The 25,573-nt window shown below is 43.4% G+C and overlaps 1 protein-coding gene across 1 annotated transcript in view; it reads left to right on the forward strand.

Moving 5' to 3' along the window:
- The first annotated feature begins 1,346 nt into the window (after positions 1-1,346).
- The window catches only part of ADGRG4 (adhesion G protein-coupled receptor G4), an 84,656-nt gene continuing 60,429 nt past the window's right edge, over positions 1,347-25,573 (forward strand). The window contains exons 1-4 of the mRNA XM_034649053.1: positions 1,347-1,383; positions 3,272-3,886; positions 17,489-23,377; positions 24,360-24,454. Coding sequence (XP_034504944.1) covers positions 1,347-1,383; positions 3,272-3,886; positions 17,489-23,377; positions 24,360-24,454 — 6,636 coding nt within the window. The remainder of the gene's footprint in view (positions 1,384-3,271; positions 3,887-17,488; positions 23,378-24,359; positions 24,455-25,573) is intronic.

Consider the following 25,573-nt stretch of genomic DNA (forward strand, 5'->3'; position numbering starts at 1 on the left):
GTATAAAAAGTACAAATATTACTGAAATAAATAACATAGAAAGCAAAAGTCCTCCCCAAATCTCACTCCTAAAGATACTCATTCTTAACTGCTTGATGTGTGTTCTTCTAGATTTTTTCTATTCTATGCTAATGCACGTATTTTTCTCTTATTTAAAAAAGTAGGATAATACTGTATCTACACTTATGCGACTCCCATTTCATGGAGTACGAAGCCTTGGAAATCTCTCCCTGACTGCATAGATCTACCTTATTTGTTTTAACTGTCCATTATAGAGAGGTAACAATTGCATAACTAGTCACTTATGGATAGATGTACAGATCTTCTTACTTTTTCTCAATAACAAACAATACTGCAATAAATATCCTTGTACTTGCATTTTTGTATGTATATTTGTCCAGAATAAATTAGTAGAAATGGAATTGCTGGGTCACAAGCATATACCCAGCCATACACAATGAAAATGTTCATAGAGGGGCGCCTGGGAGGCTCCGTTTAGTGTCTGCCTTCTGCCCAGGTCATGATCCTGGAGTCCTGGGATTGAGCGCTGGGTGGGGCTCCCTGCTCAGTGGGGAGCCTGCTTCTCCCTCTCCCTCTGCTGCTCCCCCTGCTTGTGCTCTCTCTCTGTGAAAAAAACTTTTTTTTAAATGAAGAAAAAAAGAAAATATTCATAGCTACTGACAGACTGTCCTTCAGAAAAAAGACTACTAGGGCCCTTGGCAGGCTCAGCCGGCGGAGCCGGTGATGCTTGATCTCGGGGGTTGTAAGTTCCAGTCCCTCGTGAAGTGTAGAGATTACTAAAAAGTAAATTACAAAAAAAAAAAAAAAGACCGTACTAACGGATGCTCCCACAAACGGTGTATTAAAATGACTTGTTTCCTCACAAGCTCATCAATGCGGGGTATTCTTAGTCTAAAATGCTATCATATCAAAACGTAAAAATAGTATCTCATTGTAACTTGTGTTTTAAAAACAGGAAGAGGCCATCTTTTTGTATTTCTGATTTAGTAAGTTGCTTGTTTGTGCCCTTTGGCAACTGGCTTTATATTAGTGTATTGCAGAGTGGAGAAGCCCCATAGACAATACGGGATTATGGTACATTCTCTTTCAAGGGACAAATAAGCCCTGGAGATTTATGCTCACCATAAAACCCCTTCTTAAACGTTGTGTTTGACGTCATATTGGAGGGCTGAGCAGAAATGCAGTTGGCCAACCATAATCGATATTGGGTTTCTTAGTGATTATCACCTTGTGGGGTTACCTTTTGATTTATTAGCCACATGAAAGATGATAAGATAATATCATCACATAAGCCAGGGACAGAAATAAACATCTGCTCATTCACCATGGACAGTTCAGAAATAGCTCCCCGGCAGGTGCATGGTAGGGGCTCCGGCACAGGGAGCGGGCTGTGCGCGCGCACACATGCGTATGTGTGTGGGCAAGCATGTACTTGCTTGCCTTTGAAAGACATTCAGTGCAGGAATGGCGGGAGACAATATTGTAGGGCTAGAGAATATCTAGAAGCTCGCCTCACCTCTCAGAAGCAGGGAAGTGGTCACCTCTGTAATGTGCCTCTGTAATGTGCCGCTCTGGCTGGCAGTTTTAGAGTGCTGGTCCCAAGGTCACACCCCTAATTCAGAGAGAGGTTGGAATTCCGTTCTGCCGTAAAGCTCTTTTTGGTGTACCTTGGGCTGTGCTGGGTCTGAAATTAGGTTTATGTTCGGCAGTTCTCAGATGTTTGCCTAGGGGACTGGGGTGTGAGGTTTGTCATGGTGATAGTATCATGATTCGCCAATAACTGCCTATGACACAAAGGGCATACTCAGTTAAAATCTTCATAGATATTGCCAAATTGCCCACCAAATGACTGTACCGATGGACATGTTCTTTTTTTTCTTAAAGACTTTATTTATTTGAGAGAGAGAGCAAGAGCAGGGGGAGGGGCAGAGGGGGAAGCTGACTCCCCGCTGAGCAGAGAGCCCCATGGGGGAGGGGGGCTAGATCCTGAGACTCAGGGATCACGACCTGAGCCGAAGAAGGCAGAGGCTTAACCCACTCAGCTACCCAGGCCCCCGCGGACGGACACGTTCTTCAGCAATGCTCGACAGGGCTTTGCATACATCATTTCACTTAATTTTCAAACAGTTTTGTACGGTCAGTAGATAGGGCTATTATCCGGCAGAGATTATAATGTAAATGCTGGCTCCCTGAATTGTGCGTGCATACTGTGGCCCTGAATTCCCGTTTTACTGAAGCAAACGTTGAGGCTTGGGGAGGTGAAGGTACTTGCTCAAAGGCACAGCTGATGAACGTCAGAGCTGAGATTCCAACTCAGGCTCTTCGACTACAGAGCCAGGGGTAACGGGATCCATGGCCACCTGAAACCTTTTTTAAAAAAGATTTATTGATTTATTTCCGAGAGAGGGGGGGTGGGGCAAAGGGAGAGGGAGCCAGCAGATTCCCTGCTGAGAGGGGAGCCTGGCATGCGGCTCAATCCCAGGACCCTGAGATCATGACCTGAGCCGAAATTAAGAGTCAGACGCTCGACCAACTGAGCCACCCAGGCGCCCACCATCTGGAAACTCTGAAAGATACGCAGCCCCCTTGGTGAGGAGATGGAGGGAAGGGATCAGGATACACTCAGCGCGGGGCCATTTCTCCCAGTCCTGAGTGCAAATAGAGCCGTGCAGTGTCGGTATTGTCCAACTGGTCATCCTACAGGCCTCCCTGGTGCCTTCAGTGAGAAGCAGTCTCCAGAGACCGAATAAATCAGGTAATTTGGCTCAGGAAAAGGCATTGGAGAAATAAATTGCTGTTGCACCATGAATATAATAAGGCAGTTAGGTAGATGGAAATAGCTATCTTTTGATTACACAAGTCAAGATTATGTGCAGCCGATTTTTAAGTTCAAGCTGCCTTTTCCTTGGCCTCCTCCCTACCAACTAGCTACACACTTTTACTGCCTCCCCAAACTGTCCAGCTGGTGCGTGCTCTGGGAACACTAATCTGACTCTTCCTATTAGCCCAGGCAAATATAGCTAGGAAGAAACTCTTCTGCCAGAAAATGTCACATGCCAATGTCAAATAGAGATGATTTGTGTATATCCACTATTTGGGCTTTTTTTTTTTTTTTTGCACCAGTATTGACGCATAATAGCATTGTGTAATCTGGAATTGACTATGTGGCTAAAGATGATGAAATTGAATTTTTGTTCTCTTTTTTTGGTTTTCATTTGCTTTCTCTTTCCCCTTCCCCAAATTTGGGCAGAGGCACTTTCACTAAAAGGAAAAAGACTGGATTTCTATGGAAGAGCTGACACCTATGTGAGCTTGACCAACACGGTTCCTGAACTCAGTAGATTCACAGCGTGCATTGACCTGGTGTTCGTGGATGACAAATTACGTGATTGGATGGCCTTCTCCTATGTTACTAATAACGCCTTCCTGGGCAGAGAAGACATAGACCTTGGACTTGGAGGAGACCATCAGCAGCTAATACTCTACAACTTGGGCAAGACCTTTTATATCCGTTACCACCTGACTCCCTTTCAATGGCATACAGTCTGCCTGATATGGGATGGTGTGAAGGGCAGATTAGAGCTGTTCCTGAATTCGGAAAGGATACTGGTAATGATGGATCAACCACAAAACCTGACACCGAATGGGACTCTGATGCTAGGACGTTTTCTCACGAGCTGGGACAGCCAGGTAGAAGGCGCACTGCCTGGCTTTACTGGCAGCTTGTATTACTTTCAACTCTGGGACCACATCCTGGAAAATGAGGAGTTTCTGAAGTGTGTGCGTGGAAACGTTGTTAGTTGGGAAGAAGATGTTTGGCTCATCAGCAAGATCGTCCCAACTGTTGACACGAGACTGCGCTGCTGTGAGTAACTTCTGAACTGTCCTCCTTGGCCAGGGTTGTGCTGATGTGGTCTTCTGCTCGCAACTCTGGAGAACCCGCTCTGGGCTAAGGCTCTGTCTTCCTCAGAGGGGCACGAGGCTGCCAGTTTTGTCATCTGCTTTTTAACGTAGAACAAATACTATTTCCTTTTTCTTTTCTTTTCTTTTTTTGTCTTTTATTTTGATATCATTTAAAACTTGGTGGAAAATTGCAACAAAACTAGGAACTTCTGCATGTGTTTTAACCCAGATTCACTGACTTACATTTTCCCTGGGTTTTAGTATTCTTCCTCTCTCTTTCTCTTTCCTCCTCCCTACACACACACACACACACACACACACACACACATACACACACAATCTGTTTCTTAATCATTTGAGAGTAAGTTGTGGACATAATGCCTCATTACCCCTAAATATCTCAGTGTGTCTTTCCTTAGAATAAGGACATTCTCTTACTGCTGTGCATGGATACAGTACGAGTATCTAATTCATAGTCAATATTCAAATTTAGCCAATTGTCCTATTAATTTCTTTTATAGATATTTTTTCAAGATTTCTCCACTGTTACTATTTTTCCCTCTGTAATTTATAACTAATTTCTGGGGAGGGGTGCCTGGGTGGCTCAGGCTGTTAAGGGTCTGACTCTTAGTTTTAGTTTTTTTTTTTTTAAAGATTTTACTTTATTTATTTATTTGACACAGAGACAGACAGCCAGCGAGAGAGGGAACACAGGCAGGGGGAGTGGAAGAGGAAGAAGCAGGCTTCCAGCGGAGCAGGGAGCCTGATGCGGGGCTCGATCCCAGGACTCTGGGATCACACCCTGAGCCAAAGGCAGACGCTTAACGACTGGGCCACCCAGGCGCTCCTGACTCTTAGTTTTGGCTCAGGTCATGAGCTCATGGGTTGTGGGATTGGGCTCTGGGCTCAGTGGGGAGTCTGCTTGAGATTCTCTCCCTCTGCCCACCCCAACAAACAAATAAATAAATAAATCTTTTTTAAAAACCTAATTTCTGGGGAGATATTTGGAGGCTATGTAAATATCCTGTTGTTATCCAACTTTTTTTTAAAAGATTTTATTTATTTATTTGTCAGAGAGAGAGCACAAGCAGGGGGAATGGCAGGCAGAGGGAGAAACAGGCTCCCCGCTGAGCAGGGAGCCCGATGCAGGACTCCATCCCAGGGACCTGGGGTCACGATCTGAGCAAAAGGCAGATACTTAACCAACTGAGCCACCCAGGTGTCCATGTTATCGAACTTTCACCCAGTAGGTTTACCTCTATCGATGATACTTACCTCAATGGCTTATACAATAATCACAAAATGTTGATTTTTAAAACGCCATCGTTTTTCAACATTTATTAGTTAGTATTCTATTGCAAAGAAGAGTGTTTTCTTCTTTCACATTTACTTAGATATTCCTTCAGTTGTTTCTGAGTTTATACCAGCGTGAACTCATGGATTCTTACCTTAGTCGATATGTTACAATCTGTTGCTATCATTTATTTTGTTGTTCAAATTGGCCCAGTTTGGGCCAGTGGGAGTCCTTCCATCTGGCTCTTGTGTCCTTTTGACACGTTCCCATCATTTTTTGAGTACTTCCTTACTTTTAGCACAAGATGTTATAGGCTCATCTGGTACTTTCTCTGCTCAGCGCAAGAATCAGCCATTTTGCCAGAGTCCTGGTTCCCGTTAGCAAGGGATGGGATTTATAAACCAATTCCTTTTTTTTTTTTTTTTTTTTTTTTTTGGTGAGCAGCGATGATGTTAGGAACTGTTTGGGATGGAGTTCTTGTAAGGAAACTGGCTCTTTGGAATGACACATGTATTTTTCTCCTTCTTCCCAATTTCGATGAGACAATATAGGATTGGTTTTCTCTGTACAACCCTGTTCTCCCCTCAAATCCAATCTTTTCTACCCTCAGCAGCAGCCGTCCTGAGCGTGGGTAAAATCAGTGATAACAGCATCAAGATGGGATTTTTTTTCTCATTTCCTGAAATGTTTACTCATTCTAGGTTTTGTTTACGATTTTTAGGGATTTGGGGGGGTATCTAGGGAATGGGGGCTAGATCCACGCCTAGTAGGTTCTCACAGACTATGGAGATATATTTTCACCAGCAGTCCCGGTGCTGTTTGACTTAATGGCAGAGACACATTCCAGGGGGTTTCTGTGTTTCTTTGAGATCAAACTAATGCAAAGGCATTTGGTTTTTCTCTTTTCTGAAGCCTTGAAAATAAGAGACAATAGTCCTGGCTGGCTCTGATTACAAAACGGAGCCAGGGACTAGTAGGTTAAGCCTGAACAGCTCACCCAAAGCAGTTTAAAGTAACTTTATCTTTGATCTGAAGAACCGGAAGTATGGCTCTATTAAATCCATATGCTTAGCAGCGGTCTTTGAAAACCGAATCTGGCCAGTGAATTGCCATGGCCTTTCCTACCACTTTGCTGGCAAATCGCTAAATCTAACTGATGTTGTTAAAAGTGCAAGACAACACTCATTTACTTTGCTGTTTTGTACCCTCTCTAATGTACAATCTATCCTCTTGGTCTGATTCAGTTCCGGTAGGCATAATACACAAATAATCCAACATAACAAAAAGGAAAAGAAAGCACTACCTATTTGGGTCTCTTCGGATGCTCTTTTGTAAACCTTAGACCAGGGGTTTCTAACCTCAGGTCCAGAATGGCCTTGATGGGTGGACAGAGCCCTTGAAATTGCATGCCACATACTAAAAATGCGAGATGGATTCTCTTCTCTGAGGACAGAGTCTATAATTCCCATCATATTCAAAAATAATATGATAATTGCTACTTTCTACGAAGCTCTTGCCGCGTGCCAGGCATTTTATAGATGAGGACAAAGAGGCTCAAGGAGGTTAAGTAAAATTGCTTCATGTCATCTGTTAAATAAGCAGCAGAGCTGGGATTTGAGCAAAGATTTGTCCAGTTGCAAAGCTCATGTTCTTTTCACCCCCACACCAGGCAGGACTACCTCTCGGGAGTCTGTGGCCCCAAAAAGATTCTGACCACTGTTTTAAAAGCTTCCTTTGAAGGGATTTGCTGGCGCTAATAACCCACCTGGGGAAATCAGGGAACCAGCTGCAGGCACTGCCTGCTCACCGCTGAAGGAGCTGCAACACCATCGAATTTCTTCTACCTCCGTCCTGGCCGTGTGACATCTGGGGGAAAGGGGCAATTACAGGAATAAATAGGCGTGATTACAACATGCCTAGCTTCAGCTTTTGCCTAATAAATTGGTATTTATGGTCCATAGAAGGATTATGACCTTTAAGAAATAAATTTTAATGAGCACATTGCTAGGTTACAAATCTCAATAAATCTATTTACACATAAATTATATATGTATATATTTATATATTCATGAGAACAAGGCTTTTGAGGAACATTTGCTGAAAACCGTGAACCCTACCTGGATTTAATAAACAAGTATTCACTATAGTTGGAGATGTCTCAGGAATATTTAAACAACACAGTGATAAATGATAACAACAGCAAAGTTGCCAGTCATTAGTAATTTAGTTTCAGAGCTGTTTTTAAGCATTTTTTTCTTTATTTTTACAAATTACAAACACAGGGGCCACCTGGCTGGCTCAGTTGGTGGAGGGTGAGACTCTTGATCTTAGGGTCGTGAGTTCAATCCTCACGTTGGGCGTGAAGCCTACTTAAAAGAAAAAAAAATAAAATCTTTTTTTTTTAAAGATTTTATTTCTTTATTTGAAAGAGAGAGGGAGAGAGAGAGCACTCATGGGTGGGGGGAGGGGCAGAGGGAGCAAGAGAAGGACAAGCAGAACCCCCCCCCCCCACTGAGCAGGGAACCCGATGAGGGGGCTCGATCCCAGGACCCCGGGATCATGACCTGAGCTGAAGGCAGACACTTAACCCTCTGAGCCACCCAGGCGCTCCCAAAAAACAAAATCTTCAAAAAAATTTACAAGTGTGATACATTATGGTTATTATATGGAATATATTAGAAAATAAACTCAGACAATACAAAGTACATGAAGGATGAAGTAAAACCTATCCTACATCCTCTCCATGGAGGTGTCCATTCTTTTAGATTTTTTTAATGGCTTTATAAGTGTTCATGTGTGTGTATAGTCTCAAAAAAACCCCAAATAGTGTATATATCCATACATAATGTTTTACAGTTTGATGTAGTTTAACTTAATATTATCATGGACACATCAATACATTTAGATCAACCTCATCCATTTTTAGGGCTGTGTATATCCACTGTGTAGATGTGCTATGATTTCTTTAACTCCCCACTGATAGGCATTTAAGTTGCTTCCAATTTTTTACAGTTATAAATAACGCTGGAACGAATTTCCTTGCATGTACCTCTTGGTATATGTGGGTTTGCAGTTTCATAGGACATGTTAGTGAAAGTAGAATTTCAAGGGAAGAGAATATAAGCTTTTACAATTTAAATTGATTTACCATTTTTACTATTTTATTACTTTACCTGTTCGTTAAAATGGATTTATTTTTTAAAGTAAAAGTAATAGATATGCTGGTAAAAACTCAAACAATGCATAAAGATAGAAATTAAAAGTAAAAGCCTCCTTTCTCATCAATCTCTTACCCTAAGCTCCTCTCCCTAAAAGTGACGATTGTTCACAATTTCTTACATATCGTGGCAGGAACAATTTAAACCTTGGGTTTACATGCATTTAGCCTTTGTTTTTCTTTTTCAAAGTTGAGATCATCATTATGCACATAGTCTTTATATCTTTTTTTTATCCATTCAATGATATATTTGGGTAGTATTCCCGTATCAGAAAATACAGAATATAGAGAGCTGTCTGATTATTTGGGGGGGGGGGTGGTGCTGATTAGTATGACAGAGTAGGGATCTCCTATAATTGATTCAGTGAGCTCCCTTTGAAGGACTTTTAAGTTGTTTCCAGGTTTTAGCTGTGGCAGTGTTTTGAAAAGGAATGGATGGTGACAGGAATTTCTTGAAGTGACCATTAGGGACAGATCACAGGCTAAAATTCCTCTCTAGGTATGTTGAGCATAATTGCCTAATCTTAGCTCAGACACATGATCCAACAAAGGATTTGTTCGGACTTGTGGATGTATGAAGAGGAAGGGTCTTCCTATAGATTCGCAGAGGAAATGACTCCTGGGTGTGCATTTGAGAAATCCCCTTTGGAAAGAATGAAATAACATGAACTGAGTCCATCCTGGGAAATCTGCACTGTATCAAAACCCGGGGTCCCTGTATCTGTGGAGCTATTGATTTGCTAAGATGTATTAATTGGTCTCATGCTCCAGCTGCTTTGAATTACTTTATGAACTAGGCATTCTTCGAATATACAGAGATTGAGTATATAGTTTATGCACGTTCTAAGGCCTTTGTTTGGCCCACCATGAAGCCCTCTAAGCAATTATCAGCTCTGATAGGAAAGGTTCCATAGTGAAGGGCTCTACTAGCTAAAAGGCAATTTGGTTTGGCCCTTGTATATCAATTCTCTCTGCTATCCTCATTTTTTATCGCGAAAGATAAGCAGGAACTGTTTGTAGTTTGCTCGAACCTCCTTATTTGTATTCCCCTGCACAGGGTGACATTCTCCTATAGATTCAGGGATGGAAGCTCTAGCCTGTCTCTCTCCCTATCTCAGAATTCATTTTTCATGTCCTTGCCTGGAAACTGAATACAGACACCATTTTGAAAAATATATGTCTATTTTCTCATCATCTTAAAGATACTCATTTCATATTTTTTCTACCCCACAGGCAGATCTGTGGCGGTTTCTGGTCACTGTTATCTCTCACAAATCTAATAAACACACTCTGAATTGTATTTCCAAAGGTCGTGATTGAAAGAAAAAACCAGATGCGATATGTAGGCTAGAAAACCACAAAGATTTAATATGAGGTGATATACCCAAATCACAGGCAGAATTGGATACCTTAGCAAATGTTCTACTTAATATTCTGTTGGCAGGTACATCTGTAACAAAATGCCTCATAAATATTCAGCTACTCTATACCTCTGTTCTCCAGCTCCCAATGATTACAATAATACAATTTTGTCTAGAGTGAAGGAGCAAATGGCAATTAAGCCCACAGGCCCCTGTGAATTAGCATGGATTATCCCCACTTTCAAATACAGAGATAGCAAAGCTCATGCAAATCATTTGTGCAAATGATCACTTGTTCACAAATGGGAACAGAATGAATATGGCAAAATAGGTCCGCAAGCCCTTCAAAGATGGAGGCCGGACTCCATGGTTGCTGTGGTCCCTCCAATAGGGATGGACATTCGGTTATCACTCAGCTGCCTGCATGATGTGGGCTTTTGCGTTTGCCTTCTTTTGAGAGAACCGTAGATTCACACGTGGCTGGAGATCCCTCGTACAATTTGCCTGGTTTCTCCGGAGACTAACATTTCACAAAACTGTAGTATAATGACCAGAATAGTGACATTGATACGATTCACCGATCTTATTCAGATTTCCCTAGTTCTACTTGGACTCATCTGTGTGTGTGTGTGTGTGTGTGTGTGTGTGCACGCTCGCGCCTGCGCGCGTATTAAGTTCTAGATAATTCTATCACTTGTGTCAATTTGTGCACCTACCACCACATTCAAGGCAGTGAACACTTTCAGTACCTCAGGGATCCCTCCCATTGCCCTTCATTCACACACCCACCTCCCTCCTGCCCTTTCTCTCCACCTCCCTCTGCTCCCCACATCCCTAACCCTTGACAACCACTAATCCGTCTGCCATTTCTATGAGTTTGTCGTTTCAAAATGTTAGTAAATGGAATCAGACAGTATGTAACCTTTTGGCATTGACTTTTTTTTACTCAGCATCATTCCTTTGAGATCCGTCCAGGTTGTATGCATCCGTAGTTTGTCCTTTTCCATTGCTGAGTCGGGTTCCATGGGATAGATGTACCCCGGTTTGTTTAGACATTCACCTGATAAAGGACCTTTGGACTGATTCCAATTTTTGGCTATAGCCACTCCCTCCCCCTAAAAAAAACCCCACACCCTGTTATGAATCTCTGTGTACAGGTTTTCGCGTAAACACAAATTTTCATCTCTCTGGGATAAATGGCCAGGAGTGCAATCATTGAGCTCTATGGTAGTTGCCTCTTTAGTTTTATATGAAACTGTCAGGCTGTTTTCCAAAGTGGCTGTACCTTCTTATATTTCCCCCAGCAATGGGTGAGTGATCCAGTTTCTCTCCATCCTTGCCGGCATTTGGTGTTGCCGCTACTTTATATTTTAGCCGCTCTGGTAAGTGTGTAGTGCAGTTTCATTATGGTCTTCATTTGCATTTCCCTGGTACCCAATGACATTGAACATCCTTTTCTATGATTATTTGCCATTTGTACGTCCTCTTCCATGAACTGCCTATTCATGTCTTTAGCCTATTTTTTAAAAAAAGATTTTATTTATTTATTTGACACAGAGAGAGAGAGAGAGAGAGAGCCAGCGCACAAACAGGGGGAGTGGCAGAGGAAGAAGCAGGCTTCCTGCTGAGCAGAGGAGCCTGATGTGGGGCTCCATCCCAGGACCCTGGGATCATGACCTGAGCCGAAGGCAGATGCTTCACCGACTGAGCCACCCAGGCACCACTGCCTATTTTTTTAAATTTGCATTTGTTTTACTGTTGAGTCTTGAGAGGTTTTTATATACTCTAGTCCTTAGTTGAATATATGTTTTGCAAACATTTTCTCCTAGTCTGTAGATTGCTTTTAAAAATCCCTTTCACATGGGCTTTCATGGAACAAAAGCTTTTCGTTTTGGTGAAGTCCAATTTATCAGTTTTTCTTTTGGTGTCAAGTCGAAGAACTCTGCTTCGTGCTAATTTTGTACCCTCCAACCTTGCTGGACTCACTTCTAAGTTTCAGGAGGTGGTGGTGGTTGTTTGTTTGTTTTTAGATTACTTGGGATTTTCTACATGGGCAATCATGTAATCTGCAATGCTTCAATTTTTTTTTCAATTAAGTACACTCTACCCCCGATATGGGGCTCAAACTCACAATCCTGAGATTAAGAGATGCATGCGCTATTGACTGAGCCAGCCCAGTGCCACTGCAATGCCTTTTATTTCTTTTTCTTTCCTTACTGGAATGCCTCTGACTTCCAGGACTATGTTAACTAAAAGTGGTGAGAGTGGACATTCTTGCCTTGCTTCCAGTCTTGGAGGGAAGACATTCAGTCTTTCACCATTATGGTTGATTTTATGTTTTTTTTTTTTAAGATTTATTTATTTATTTATTTATTTGGGGGAGAGAGAGCATGTGCACGAGTGGAAAGAGGGGCAGAAGGAGAGAGGGAATCTCAAGCAGACTCCCCGCTGAGTCCAGAGGCTGAGGCAGGGCTTCATCTCAAGACCCCAAGTTCGCGACCTGAGCCAAAATCAAGAGTCAGATGCTTAACCAGCTGAGCCACCCAGGCGCGCCAGGTTGATTTTAAATGTAGGTTTCTTGGTGAGAGTTCTTTATCAGGTTGACATAAATACCCTCTGTTCCTAACTTGCAAGGGATTTTATCATGAATGTACATGGGATTTTGTCAAATGCTTTGTCTGTATCAATTGAATGTGTTTCCTAACCCATCGTAATTAATTGCCGGACGTGAGGTTTGAAAGAATCTTTAATTCCTATAAATCTTGGTTAAAAAGCTACCAACACTTGGGGCGCCTGGGTGGCACAGCGGTTAAGCGTCTGCCTTCGGCTCAGGGCATGATCCCGGCGTTGTAGGATCGAGCCCCACATCAGGCTCCTCCGCTGTGAGCCTGCTTCTTCCTCTCCCACTCCCCCTGCTTGTGTTCCCTCTCTCGCTGGCTGTCTCTATCTCTGTCGAATAAATAAATAAAATCTTAAAAAAAAAAGCTACTGACACTTGATTGGATTGACTTTATTTGGGATAGGAATGATTCTTCAAGGCAGATATTTTTTTCAGGGCGTGGCTGTAATTTGGGATCCCCATTGGGTTTCAATGCCCAGGCTTGCAAGGGCAACTTTGTGTTTTGGGTTAGCACCATGATACTCTCCTGTAGGGTTTATGTCTCATTATTTTGTGTGATTGTTTATTCTTGAGCTGTTCAGCACTTGCAGAACTTGGCTTTTATTATCTAAGTTTGTTTTTCCTTGGGTTTTTTTTAGGTAGAGTCTCTCCTTTCTCCTAGGTTTGTGGTGGTTCTCTGTAAATTGAGGGCATGCACTTATGGGTACTAGATAATTAAAACACTGGCACACGCTGTCTTACTTCGCTACATGTTTCATCTGTGGAAATCTCATCCTGTCAGCACTGTACCTCTCTGGGCCTAGTCTCTAAATGAAGGGATTGAATACAATCTCTAAGACTTAGTTCTAGGATTGTGTGATTTTAATCAAGGAAGACTTGAGTCTTTGTTAATAAAGACATTAGAGGAAAAACTTGGTACAGTAATCCATCTGGAAAAACCCTCTCTCTCATCTGAAAGATTTGATGGGGGGTCTGCTGAAATAGAGAAATCCAGGCTTCAGGTTCAAGTGTGGCAACGTAAGTTGCATTATTTTCTAAGAGATACCTGGTACTTAAAATGCTACCTGCTTGGCAATTTTGTTCAACTCATTTGTTTTTCCTTTTCTAAGTTTTTTTAAAGAGTTTATTTTATTTTTTAAATATTTTATTTATGTATTTATTTATTTTAAAGAGAGAGAGTGGGAAGAGGGACCAAGGGGGAAGAAGAGGGGGAGGGAGAGAATCTCAATGAGACACCTTGCTGAGTGCAGAGCCCAATGAGAGGCTGAATCCCAGGACCCTGAGATCATGCCCGGAGCTGAAACCAAGAGTCGGATGCTTAACGGACTGAGCCACCCAGACGCCCCTTAAGATTTTATTTTTAAGTCATCTCTATGCCCGACGTGGGGCTCAAACTCCCAACCCTGAGATGAAGAGTCCCACACTCCAGCGACTGAGCCAGCCAGGCCCCCCTCCTTTCCTTTTTTTTTTTTTTAAAGATTTTATTTATTTGACAGAGAGAGACACAGCGAGAGAGGGAACACAAGCAGGGGGAGTGGGAGAGGAAGAAGCAGGCTTCCCACTGAGCAGGGAGCCCGATGCGGGGCTCCATCCCAGAACCCTGGGATCATGACCTGACCCCAAGGCAGACGCTTAACCACTGAGCCACCCAGGCGCCCCCCCCCCCATTCCTAAGTCTTATGCTTCTTTTGGAGATGGTTACTGGAAGTGTTAGTAACTATTAACATCTACAGCTTAGCCATCTTTAGATACAAATATCATCCCTAACTCCCATCCTCTGTGTTCTGAAAGAGTTTCCTGTTACTCATGAGGACTCCTGTAGCAGTGCTCTTTGAATATTGTATCAAAGAAGAGAACTTGGACTTTTGTGGTATTCAGTATTTTATTGCTTTCCTAAAAAGTGAGGGCAGCTCCATCATGAATCATTCGTAAAAGAGCGGGAATTAGCACATTCTTGGAGAGTGATTCAGGCCCTGGGATGCCACGCTCCTCAGGAGTGGCATAAGTGACCCTTTAACAGGTTTGCTAAGCCAGTTGGCTGTGGTAAAGCCTTCTGCAAAACTGGAAACCAAAATCCTAACAATTCTCTGTCTACTTGTAGTTATGGACACATTTGAAGGCAGAGAGCTTGAAATAAATGTTGTGCTGCAGAAATATAGCAGTTTCTTGATAAGGCCTAATAGAATACAGATCTCTGATTATTGAAATGATGTTGTAAAATTAAGTGGGAGAGTACTTCTGTAACTCTGACTATCCCCCTCGCACACGTGTGTTGTGACTTTATACATGTGTGACTTTTGTCAACTGTATCTGTACAGTCAGTGGCAGGCTTCTGAGTGTCATTCAGCCTACTTGCTAATGACCACAAAACCCTAAAGAGCGTCCTACATACATCTCAGAATTTCTATCTATGCAAATTAAAAGTCATTTTAATGCTCAAGACAGTGAAACAAGTTAGTAGACTGTCTACCACCATAATTATTTCTACATCATAAGTAATATGCTTCCCAGGTGGATAAATGCAAAATGCTAATTTCCCAATGGTAAATATGCATGATTTCATTCTGGGTGATCTGAACTGGAGAAAAATTATGACTCGGCCTTGAATTTTACTACGCACCATTTTCGCTTGGCTGTTCCATCACCCCAAATTCCACTTATCCAAGACAGAAGTGCATATTTTTCTTCTGAGAGAGGCCACCTTCCCAATTTTCCTATTTCCTGTGAGTATCACTGCTATTCTCCAAGTCGCCCAAAAGCAAACTTTGAGTCTTCTGAGATTTCTCTGTCTTCTTCAACTTGTAAGCTTCTCTGTTACTGTAACCTGCCCGTACTTCCTTTAGGAATCTGCCACATTGCTCTTATTTCATTCTAAGCCCTCATCATCCACTTATTCAGTCAAGCTGCAAATATTTCTCAGACCTCTACCCTGTGTCAGGCCCTGTGCATATGGCGTAGTGAGGAAGACAGACAGTAATAAGCACACACCGGTATAAGCCTGCAGCTTTGACGACTACTTTGAGGAAGACGTATGGGATGTCCGAAGAGCCTAGAATAGATTGGTTTGACCTAGTCACGGAGGCTAAGGATGGTAGCCGGCTTCCTTGAGGAAGCGATGCATGAGCGGAGCTCTGAAGGATGAGGAGAAGTTAATCAGGTGAAGAAGGATGGGAAGAACACTCCAAGTACGGTAACAGTGTAGGTGGCGGTCTTGTGGTGGGAAAGAGAATGCCAAATATTGGAGGACTGAAACGAGGCTGGTGGGTTGAAGCCAAAGAAACAAGGGAGAAACCTCACACAAAGTGTGGCTGGACAGGTGGGTAGGGACCAAACTGTGCATAGCTTCATAAGCTTTATTAAGAAACACAATTTTTTTTTAAATCCTAGGAGTCATGGAAGACCACTAAAGGGAGCTAAGTGTGTGTGTGTGTGTGTGTGTGTGTGTGTGTGTGTGTGTGTATGAGAGAGAGAGAGAGAGAGAGAGAGACAATCACATTTGCATTTCAAAAAAGATCATCCTGATTGAATCATGGAACAGATTGGAGGGGGCCAAGGGCAGAGGCAGGGGGTTCAGTTGTGAGGCTACTGCAGAGTCCTGGTGAAGAGACTGATGGTGGTTTGGTGAGGGTGATAAGTGATCAAGATAGAGAAAAACAGATGGAGTCAAGAGCTATTTAGGAAATAAGAGTCATAGGACAAAATTATGGGTTGGCTGTGGAAGGTGAGAGAGAGAAGGAAGGAGACTGAGGGAGAGGGTTTTGGCTTGCATAGTTGAATGTAGGATGATGCCATTCACTGAGAGAGTACTGAAAGGGGACCCAGTTTGGAAAGAAGACGATGAGTTCAAATTGGGGCATGCTGAGTTTGAGGGGTTAATGAGATACCCAGGAGATGTCAAGTAAGCAAGGAACTCAGAATAGAGATCTGGTCTAGAGATAAAACTTTGACTTTCATCTGTGTACAGGTGTAAACTCGAATATGGAGGTGTGTGGAGAAACCACAGGGTAAGAAGAGAAGAGGTGCTGGGACCAAGCCTCCAGGAACTCTAATATTTAATGACTGGGTTAGACAGGATGGGTCTGCAAAGGAGATAGAAAAGGAGTGGCTGGAGGATTAAGAGAAAGCCCAAGAGTGTGTTATGTCATGGAAATCAATGAAAAGAGTATTTTAAGAAGAACGGAGTGGTCAACGTTGTCAAAAAATGTTGAGAGGTCAAGTAAGATGAAGACTGAAAAACTATCCATAGCATGTGTCCTCATGGAGGCCATTGGTGGCCTTAGCGGGTGCTGTGCTGCTGAATAATGACAAAACCCAGACTAGTGTGGGCTAAAGAATGGGGCTGAGGAGGGTAGAGACAGTCAGGGTAGATAAAACTTTCTTTAAAGTCATGTGATAGGAAGGAGGGAGATAGGGCAGTGCCTGCAGAGATGTGGGGCTTTTATTTTTTTATTGTAAGAGACTTGAAGATGTTTTAAATCAGGAAGGAAAGGCTCCTTAGGGAAAGGAGGGATAACTGCTGATGAGGGCTAACTGAGGTGGTAGCACAGCTGAGTTTCTAATCACTTCAATTATGTTTTCCTGTGAAGTAAGGGGCACAGTTACTTAATGAACATGCGGGGGCAGAGTTTGATAATGAGGAAGGTTTTACTTATTTTTAAAAGATTTTATTTACTTATTTGATGAGAGAGAGCATGGGTGCAAGCACAAGCGGGGGGAGGGGCAGAGGGAGAGGGAGAAGCAGATTCCCCGCTGAGCAGGGAGCCCAATGCGAGGCTTGATCCCAGGACCCTGAGATCATCAGCTGAGCCGAAATCAAGCGTTGGACACTTAACCACCCAGGCACCCCTGAAATGTGTGTCCTTCTACTTGTTACATAATGAGGGTATTTTGAGAACCATATAGAGATTTTAGAAAATTATCTTAAGAAAAAACAAGTAATCAAGTGGCTTGATTATATCTGATACTTATCTCCTCTTAAAAACACGAGAAAAAATTATAGCGCTCTTTCTAACAAAATTGTCTCTGATTTCTAAAGCTAAATCCAAAGTAACACAGGCTTTCTAATTTTTCAGTTGTTTCTGAAAACATAACAATTCAAGAGATGAGTACAACTCTTTCACAACAAATAGATTTGACAACTCCATCCCAAGTTACTGGCCTAAAACCACAAGAGACGATATATTCTTCTACAGCGATGCTTAAAAGCATGCCTGTATTTGCAACTGATTATACAACCATATCATATTCTAATACAACATCTCCACCTCTGGAAACAATGACTACACCAAAATTTCTAAAGACATCCATAGCTGAGACAACCAGATTCACGGCCGACATTTTGTCTACTTTAGCAGCCATCACTCTGCCTGCCGAGAGTACCTCCATAGGCACTACTACCAATTCCGTGAAAATAACTAAATCCCCAACTTCAGATAGCGCAAGGACAACAAAAATGGCTGAAGCCATTGGTACTGAGACCTTTCATCCAACTACAGCTACGGATTTTCTACACACGTCCGGACTTACCAAGAATTCAATTATATCCAACACTTCAGTGACTGGATCTCAGTCGACCATTATGAAGACACCATCTTTATTCTCATCTGCCGAATCGATACCCATATCTACAACATCTTGGCCCAAACACAAATCCACAGGCATTGATGCACTTTCAATCTCCACAGCTAGCCAGGAATTTCTTGCCTCTACAGCTGCTGGAACAGTACCTTGGCCCATGGCAGAAGAGACTTCAGCTACAAGTACTCATGCTGGGACTGCATCAACATCCCCACCTGAGTCTGTGCTCAACTCCACGGTTGCTCCAGTGAATTCTGTATTTCCTAGAAATCAGACAGCATCCACATTGGCAACAACCGACATGGAAATCGCATCTCCAGTTCACTCAAAAACGCTCCCAACTAGGCCTATTGAGACAATGCCTGTGCTAACAGCTGAAGCAGAATTGACATCTACAAATTTCCAGGACGTCTCTTCACCCAGAATGGAGGATACGATATCTACCTCCATACCCATGAAGGCCTCTTCTGTGGCTCTTTCTTTCAGGACACCCTCCCCGTTCACCGGAGCACAGAGTACACAGCCAGTTCTTGATGCTGAGACTACACACGCAGCCTTGACTCTTGGGGTCACACTTGCACCCACTGCGGCTGACACTCTGCTACCCCCCATAACACCTGGGCCAGTATATACCCAGAATACACCCACAGGTGGCGGAAACATGCTTCCTTTGAATTCAACTAGCTCAGCTTCCACAGTCAAGGCATCTGAGTCTGGTCCCACATCGATAACTGGTGACGGTGCCCATCTGTTCTCTACCAATGAAACCACGTGGACTCCCAGGGCAGACCAGACCCTGGGGACATCAGCGTTCCACGGGAGCGCTTCAAATGCAGGACATTCCTCTACTACTAGCACTACTATTATCCCACCAGGATCCGCCTCAGAAAGCGAGGCTACCGATGTCACTGATGTTGGTATTCCTGCTGGTGCTACTACAGAGAGATACACCACAGCTCTACCCACCATGATGACTTCGTGGTTTGCTAATTTCTACACGGTTTTGGGAACCACATCTGTAACCAAATTGCCTGAGTTTAAACTCACCACCTTACGGCTAAAAACTACCCCTCTACCCACAGCAGCTGGAAGTGAGCTTCTTTCAACACCAAGGGAGACATTCGTTCCACCGGTAGATAGACTATCTACCCTTGCTGACCTTGAGCCAAATGTCTCTACTGAGGAGAGCACTTCTGAGACCACACTAACAGAGACAAATGTCACAACTGCATTTGGAGAGACAACAGCTCCTTTACCAGAGTCCACAACACCACCAAGATGCAATGGTCCTGAGACAAGGACAGAAACAACGTCCCGTTATCTTGAGGGAAAATCAACCCTACAAATGACAGCTGAGCTTTCCCCATTTGCAACAACGCTGGAAGCAACGGAGGAAGCTGCACAAATGGTAACAGCTTCTGTCACCATTTCCCCTTTTCCTGACGTAGAAAAGTGGACCACCCCTTTGGATAATAAAACTGCCACCACTGAGGTGAGAGGAAGTTGGCTTTCTACAAAATCGATGAAAACCACACCTAAGAGCTCATATGACGGAACCACAGAAATCTTTAATTCCACCCACACCCACACAGCACACCGGACTTCAGAGGCTCCACCTCCTGAGGGGAATCCAACTCCACCTCCCATTTCTGGGAGCACACACACATTCCCTGAACCCTTGCGTGCTTCCACCACAAGGATATTGGGGACCAGTTTTGCCACTGTCTCTACAGACATGACAGTTATGTCCTTGTCTGCTGGCATCTTGCCTCCACGGCCTACTGCCACCCTTTCCTCAGCAGCCCCTGTGCCATCACCTACGGTGACCCCAGCATCGGTGTCACCATTGGATCAGACTGCTTCCACAACCGGCGATACCGTGCCTACCCACAGACACTTGATTCCCCCCACTTCAGAAGCCACAGTGTTCTCGGTCAGGATGACACCCACGACAGTTCCCTCTCTGACAGAGACTCCAGTCCCCTCGTGGAGACCTCCCACTCCTGTGGCAACTGAGGCCAAGACCACCTTTCTCTTCACCTCAGCTGACGCAGTAACCCCATTTACACCCACTCTTGTCTGCTCTAAATCTACCCCTGACAACATTCCTGTTGTGTCCTCCACCCACGTGATCTCAACCATGTTTACACCAGTAGCAACCCAGCCCATATCTCAAGGGGAGGAGACTTCCAGCCATGCTCTCAGCCTTCCGTACACGCTCAGCAGCAGTGGGGATGTTGTGAGCTCAGCTCCTAGCTCCACAGAAACTTCTGCTGTTGATGAGACTGTGCCCTTGCACACCTCTGCCGATAAGCTTACAGTAGATGGTCACATTTCTCAGTCTTCAACCGGTCTTGGAAACACACTGGTCCTCACCCTATCAGTGACTGACATTTCTGCCTTATCTTCCGACAAAGAGCAGATGACCACATCCCCATCCCCGGGAAACACCTCTAGAACTATGAAGGTGACAGAAATATCCCCATCCAAGAATCCTTGTATTTCAGACTCCCCGAGTACTTCATCCTTGGAAATGACAGATACAGGATTTGCTGAGACCACAACAATTTCCAGTCACCAAACACATTCACCTTCAGAGTTTCCACTTGGAACTCCACCTGACAGGATTTCAGCTTCATCTCCCACTTCTGGGCCTCTACGGACTACACCTACCTCTATCTCAAGTCACACAGTAGGTGCTCACATTCCGGAAATGTCTACCAGTCTTGGGAAAACAGCCCTCCCATCACAGCCTCTGACAATTACCACATTTTCGTCTCCTGAAAAAGAAAGCGTCAGTGCCCTTTCCATATATACTCCCAGGACTGAGAAAATGATAGTAAGTGCCAGCTCCGTGACTCACCCTTTCTCATACCGCCAGGATACTCCATTTGCAGACACCATAACTTCTAGGACAACCGGAATATCCAATCCTGTAAATGTCAACACAGCTCTTTCATACTTGCTTTCCCCTAAGACTCAAACTAAGGTGACTTCGGTTGCCTCTCCCATTTCTGAAAGTACACAGACCTCCCCTGAGTCCCTGTCTCTTTCTACAACCGGACTATCTAGTGCCAATTTTACTGTCATCTCTAATGATGGGATCACTACAGCCCTGTCTGCTCCAAATGCATCTATGGCACTTCAAGAGCGAACCTCTGTGGCGACGTCCACCCCTCGCTACCAGATGTCCTCACGGCCAGTTAGTGTCACTGCCTTCAGCTCCAAAAGAGTTTCTGACACTCCCACAATAGCAATAACGAAATCTTCTAAAACAGCACACCCAGATGGTTTGAAAAGTCCCTCCATAGCCACTTCCGGGCCTATGTCTGAGATGCCCTCAATGTCAGTTAATGGCTCCGCTCTCTCACCACCAGGTGTTTCTTTTGACACTTCTACAAAAGCTGGCTCATTCTCTTCATTATTGTCTTCAACTACCCCTAGGACTACTATGACCCTACAAACGTCTACTTTGGATGTCACACCTGGGCCTACTTCAAAAAGCACACTGTTTTCCTCTGCTTCCATTACTTCAGGAAGGACAAAGGTGCCCTCCAGGATCACACCTACATCCATTTCCTCTCTGACACAGCCAACTTTTCCCTCTGTGAAAACCATTCCAACCACTGTTATGGCGGGGATGGCGACTCCATCTTTAGGCACCACTGCCTTCTCTCTACTTGGTTCTAGGAACACTGAAGCGATTTCTTCCATTCCAAAGACCACATTTTCACCATTTCAATCAACAACTCGACAGTCATCACAAAGAGATGAGACTACAACTCTGGGTGTATTATCTGGGACTGCTAATGGATCCTTTTCTCCTGGAAGCAGTAGTACGGTAACCACTTTCACAAATACTTATTCCAGAACAGCTGCCCTTGAACGTGTGCTTTCATCTACTCTATCAGATAATCTCCATACTTCATTGACTATTCAGGTTTCCCCATCTTTGACGACCTTTAAGAGCACTCCTGGATCCACAAAAAGTGTAAAAGCCACTACTTACCTTTCTTCGAATACAGAAAATATGACATCCTTGTCAGAAAATACTTCAGCAGCTGAACTAACAAAAGGTGCCACATCTGTGGGTCCCCCTGTTTCGTACACCCCACGGACTCCATCCGTTGCAACGCCACCCTCTTTGACATCATTTCTTTTTTCACCTCGTAGTCCTGAAGCCAAGTTCTCCACTTCAGAGACTTCTTTCCCCCTGACATCCCGAATGGTTGAATTTCCAGTTCTGGGAACAAGAATCACATCTGGTAACACCCAGTCTCTGCTTATGACTTCCTGGAACACACCCACAGCTAAAGGTTCTCAGTTTCCAATTTCCACCACTACTCACATATCTACACCCCGCAAGATGGAAGCAGAGACTCCATACCTTGTTCCTGGGTCTTTGTCGACGTTCACAGCCTCTCAGACTGGTCTCGTATCTGGAGATGTTATGGCACAATCATCACTTTCCACATCAGGAATTCTTCCTACCTTGGGGATGTCTGACAGCCCTTCATCACCAATATCTTCAAGATCTACCCCCATCACTTTGGCGGATATTAAGCACACATTTGAGAAGACAGCTACATCTGTAACTCCTGGGACCACACTCGCATGGAATCCTTCTGGTGCCACTTCAGGATCTATACTTTCAGAGGCTACTAGTTCATCTATGCTGGCTTGGATTTTATCTACTTTCCCTTCGGGTTCTCCACCGGCAACTGTATCCAGTACTCCCCACGTTATAACTTCTTCTCCAGTAGATATGTCAAAGTCCGCAGTTCTGACTTCTGATGCCACACCAGCACACTCATTCACTGACTTTACAACACTACCCTTTGCTGCTGTAAGCACCGCACTCACCCAAACCACTCCTCCACCGACCGTGGGCAGTATCACTACTGGCTTCCCAACTTCTCTCCCCATGTCTATAAAAATCACAGTTGACAGTGCATACATGTCCCAATCCCCCGAGGCATCTTCCAGAACCACTGTGACTGCCAAGTCCAGAACTGTGTCTCAACCTCAATCCTTGAGCAGAATGAGTAGGTCACCTCCTGCAACGGACCGTACCCCATCTGTTAGTCCCGCACTTCTGCCTAGCCCCGTGGGAACATCTGCATGGAGCAGAATCCCAGCTGCATCAGTGTCCCCTACCTTAGTTCTTCCTAAGCCCACGCTGGACTCCCTTCCAAACATAACCACCACTACGCTTACTGCTCCCACAACCTCATTTCCACTCACATCCACTGGATTAACACATCCTTCTACAGCGACTGTGTCTTCACTACTCTCTTCCTCTTCTGAGACAACCCGGCTGGACTCCACACCTTCTTTTCTGTCTAGGGAAACAGTGACTTCCCTTGCTGCCACTGTGTCCACAGGTATGTTCCACAATAGGTGCAGCGCATCTCTAACAGAACGCGTGCACAGTGGGTCATGTGTTCTGTATGGCGGCCATTTCTCTGAAGGCAGAAAAGGATAAAGAAGCGTATAGCCATTTCTTCTCTCCTCCAGACAGTGGGTCCGGTGGATACCTTGTCCAAACACAGAATTCTCTAGCCATCTTGCTTAGCTTTGGTTTATTGAAATATAATGCAAATGGATCTTTTCATTCAGCGTGACATTTCTAAACACCTTCCCAGCCATTTTGTTCCTGATGCTCTGTCTCTGCCAGTGCGAACATGGATCAGGAACTTCCCCCTCTCCCGGTAGAGAATTATATGGCCATAGGTCTGACGTGATGACTGCGTACCAGCAAACACCAGGAGATATTCTAGCCTGCCTTTTCCATTGCCCCTTATGCAGGCCTCAGCTTCTCCAGTCTCCACCTCCAGCCAGCTTGGAAAGCTTACCCGTGGCTGGGGAGTATTTGCCTTCCATGTCGTTCAAATATTGGATGTCCCTTCAACTTTTAACGTTCCCAAATTGAGATCTGATAGGACAGACAAGAGAAAGAGGAAAAGAGAGAAAAACCTGAAGCAGAAGGAAAGGCACAGGAAGAAATAAATATTTTCTCAGGGTAAATGATCTTGTGAGATAATGTTCAGCTTGACCATGAAATGGACTGGAAATGTGTTGGCTAATGACAATTGAGGATTTGGAGGATTTGCAGACTGTCCATCAGCTAGGTAGCCATCAGGAAACTGCCCAAATAATTAAAGCAAAAATGTGATGGTACATCTGTTTTGCTTTTGGGTATGGAGCCCAGAGTGCTGGTTCTTGACCTTGGAGTTAAATTAAGCAAAATTTAAGAATGAGACTTCATTGTTGGTCTCTTAAAAATGACAAGCAATTTTCACCAAATTTATGGAAGTTAAATTTCTTGAACTAAGTGAATGAAATTAATCTCATTTTTAATTACAGTTTCCTTCTACAATATTGAAATGAGCTTCTCTGTGTTTGATGAAGAGCCAAGGATCCCTATTACCAGTGTTGTAGAGGAATTTGCAGAAAATTGGGTAAAATAATCTTTTAAATATTTAAATTGTTAATATTTAAATATTTATGGTACATATAAAATATGTGAAGATATATCTATCGATATAGATACACACACACACATACACACACACATACACATATATGATGGACTGAATAGATTAAAACTAGGCTTTACTTTTTTTCTGCCCATAATATATTTCACAGCTAATTGGTTTTGATATTTTTGCCGCAAATTTATCCACTTGGTAAGTAACACCGTAAGGATGGATGTGGTCTCTCTTTCATAGTGCCAATGCTGAAAGCTTTTATGGGATGTTATTATTTTAATTTGTTTAGAACTGTCCATTTCCCTCCACTGACACAAATTCTGTGCCTTTGCCAAATTTTCCTACTTGGAGAAAAGTAGGAGAGCAGGATTACAAAGTCTATGCTATTGTATTTACCTGTGTTCATGTTCTGCATTTTAATTTTTTTTTCTCCGACACAAGAAATGTTTTATTTGGTCTTACATTTTTCTGATAATAAGAATAATATATACCCTCTGTAAAAAATTCGGACGCTGATATCTGAGACCCAGAAAGTAAATGTCTTCTCTAATACTGCTCCTTGTATTGACTCCTCGTCACAGTCCGTGGTATATTCATTCAGATTTTTTTCCTCTACCTGCAATAACACTGATGCAAGTATGTTCTTTGACAAAAATAACTGGAATCATGCAATTACGCTGCTCTGCAACTTGCTTTTTCTCACTTAACTGTGTATCTTTGAGCAATCCATGCTGCAAATATTAACCTACCTCATATACTTCATCAGATTCCAAGGATTTCACTAGATGGCTGTAATGTAGTATATATTTTTTTAAAGCCAGACATCCACTGGTGGACATTTAGGTTGCTTTTATTTATTTATTTTTCTCTATTTGGAAACACTGCTGTCAATAATGCCCTTGCAATAAATTTTGGGGGCACTTGAGTTTTTCTATAGGATAAATTCTCAGAACTGGAATTGTCGGATCAAAGGATATGAACACTTCACATTTTAGTAACTAGAGCTAAGTGGCCTCCCAGACAAGTGCTACCAGTTTGCACCCCACCAACAGTAAACGATCATGTCTGTTTCCTCCTTTTCTCCATCAG

The sequence above is a fragment of the Ailuropoda melanoleuca genome, chromosome X, assembly GCF_002007445.2.
Source record: "Ailuropoda melanoleuca isolate Jingjing chromosome X, ASM200744v2, whole genome shotgun sequence".
NCBI lineage: Eukaryota > Metazoa > Chordata > Mammalia > Carnivora > Ursidae > Ailuropoda > Ailuropoda melanoleuca.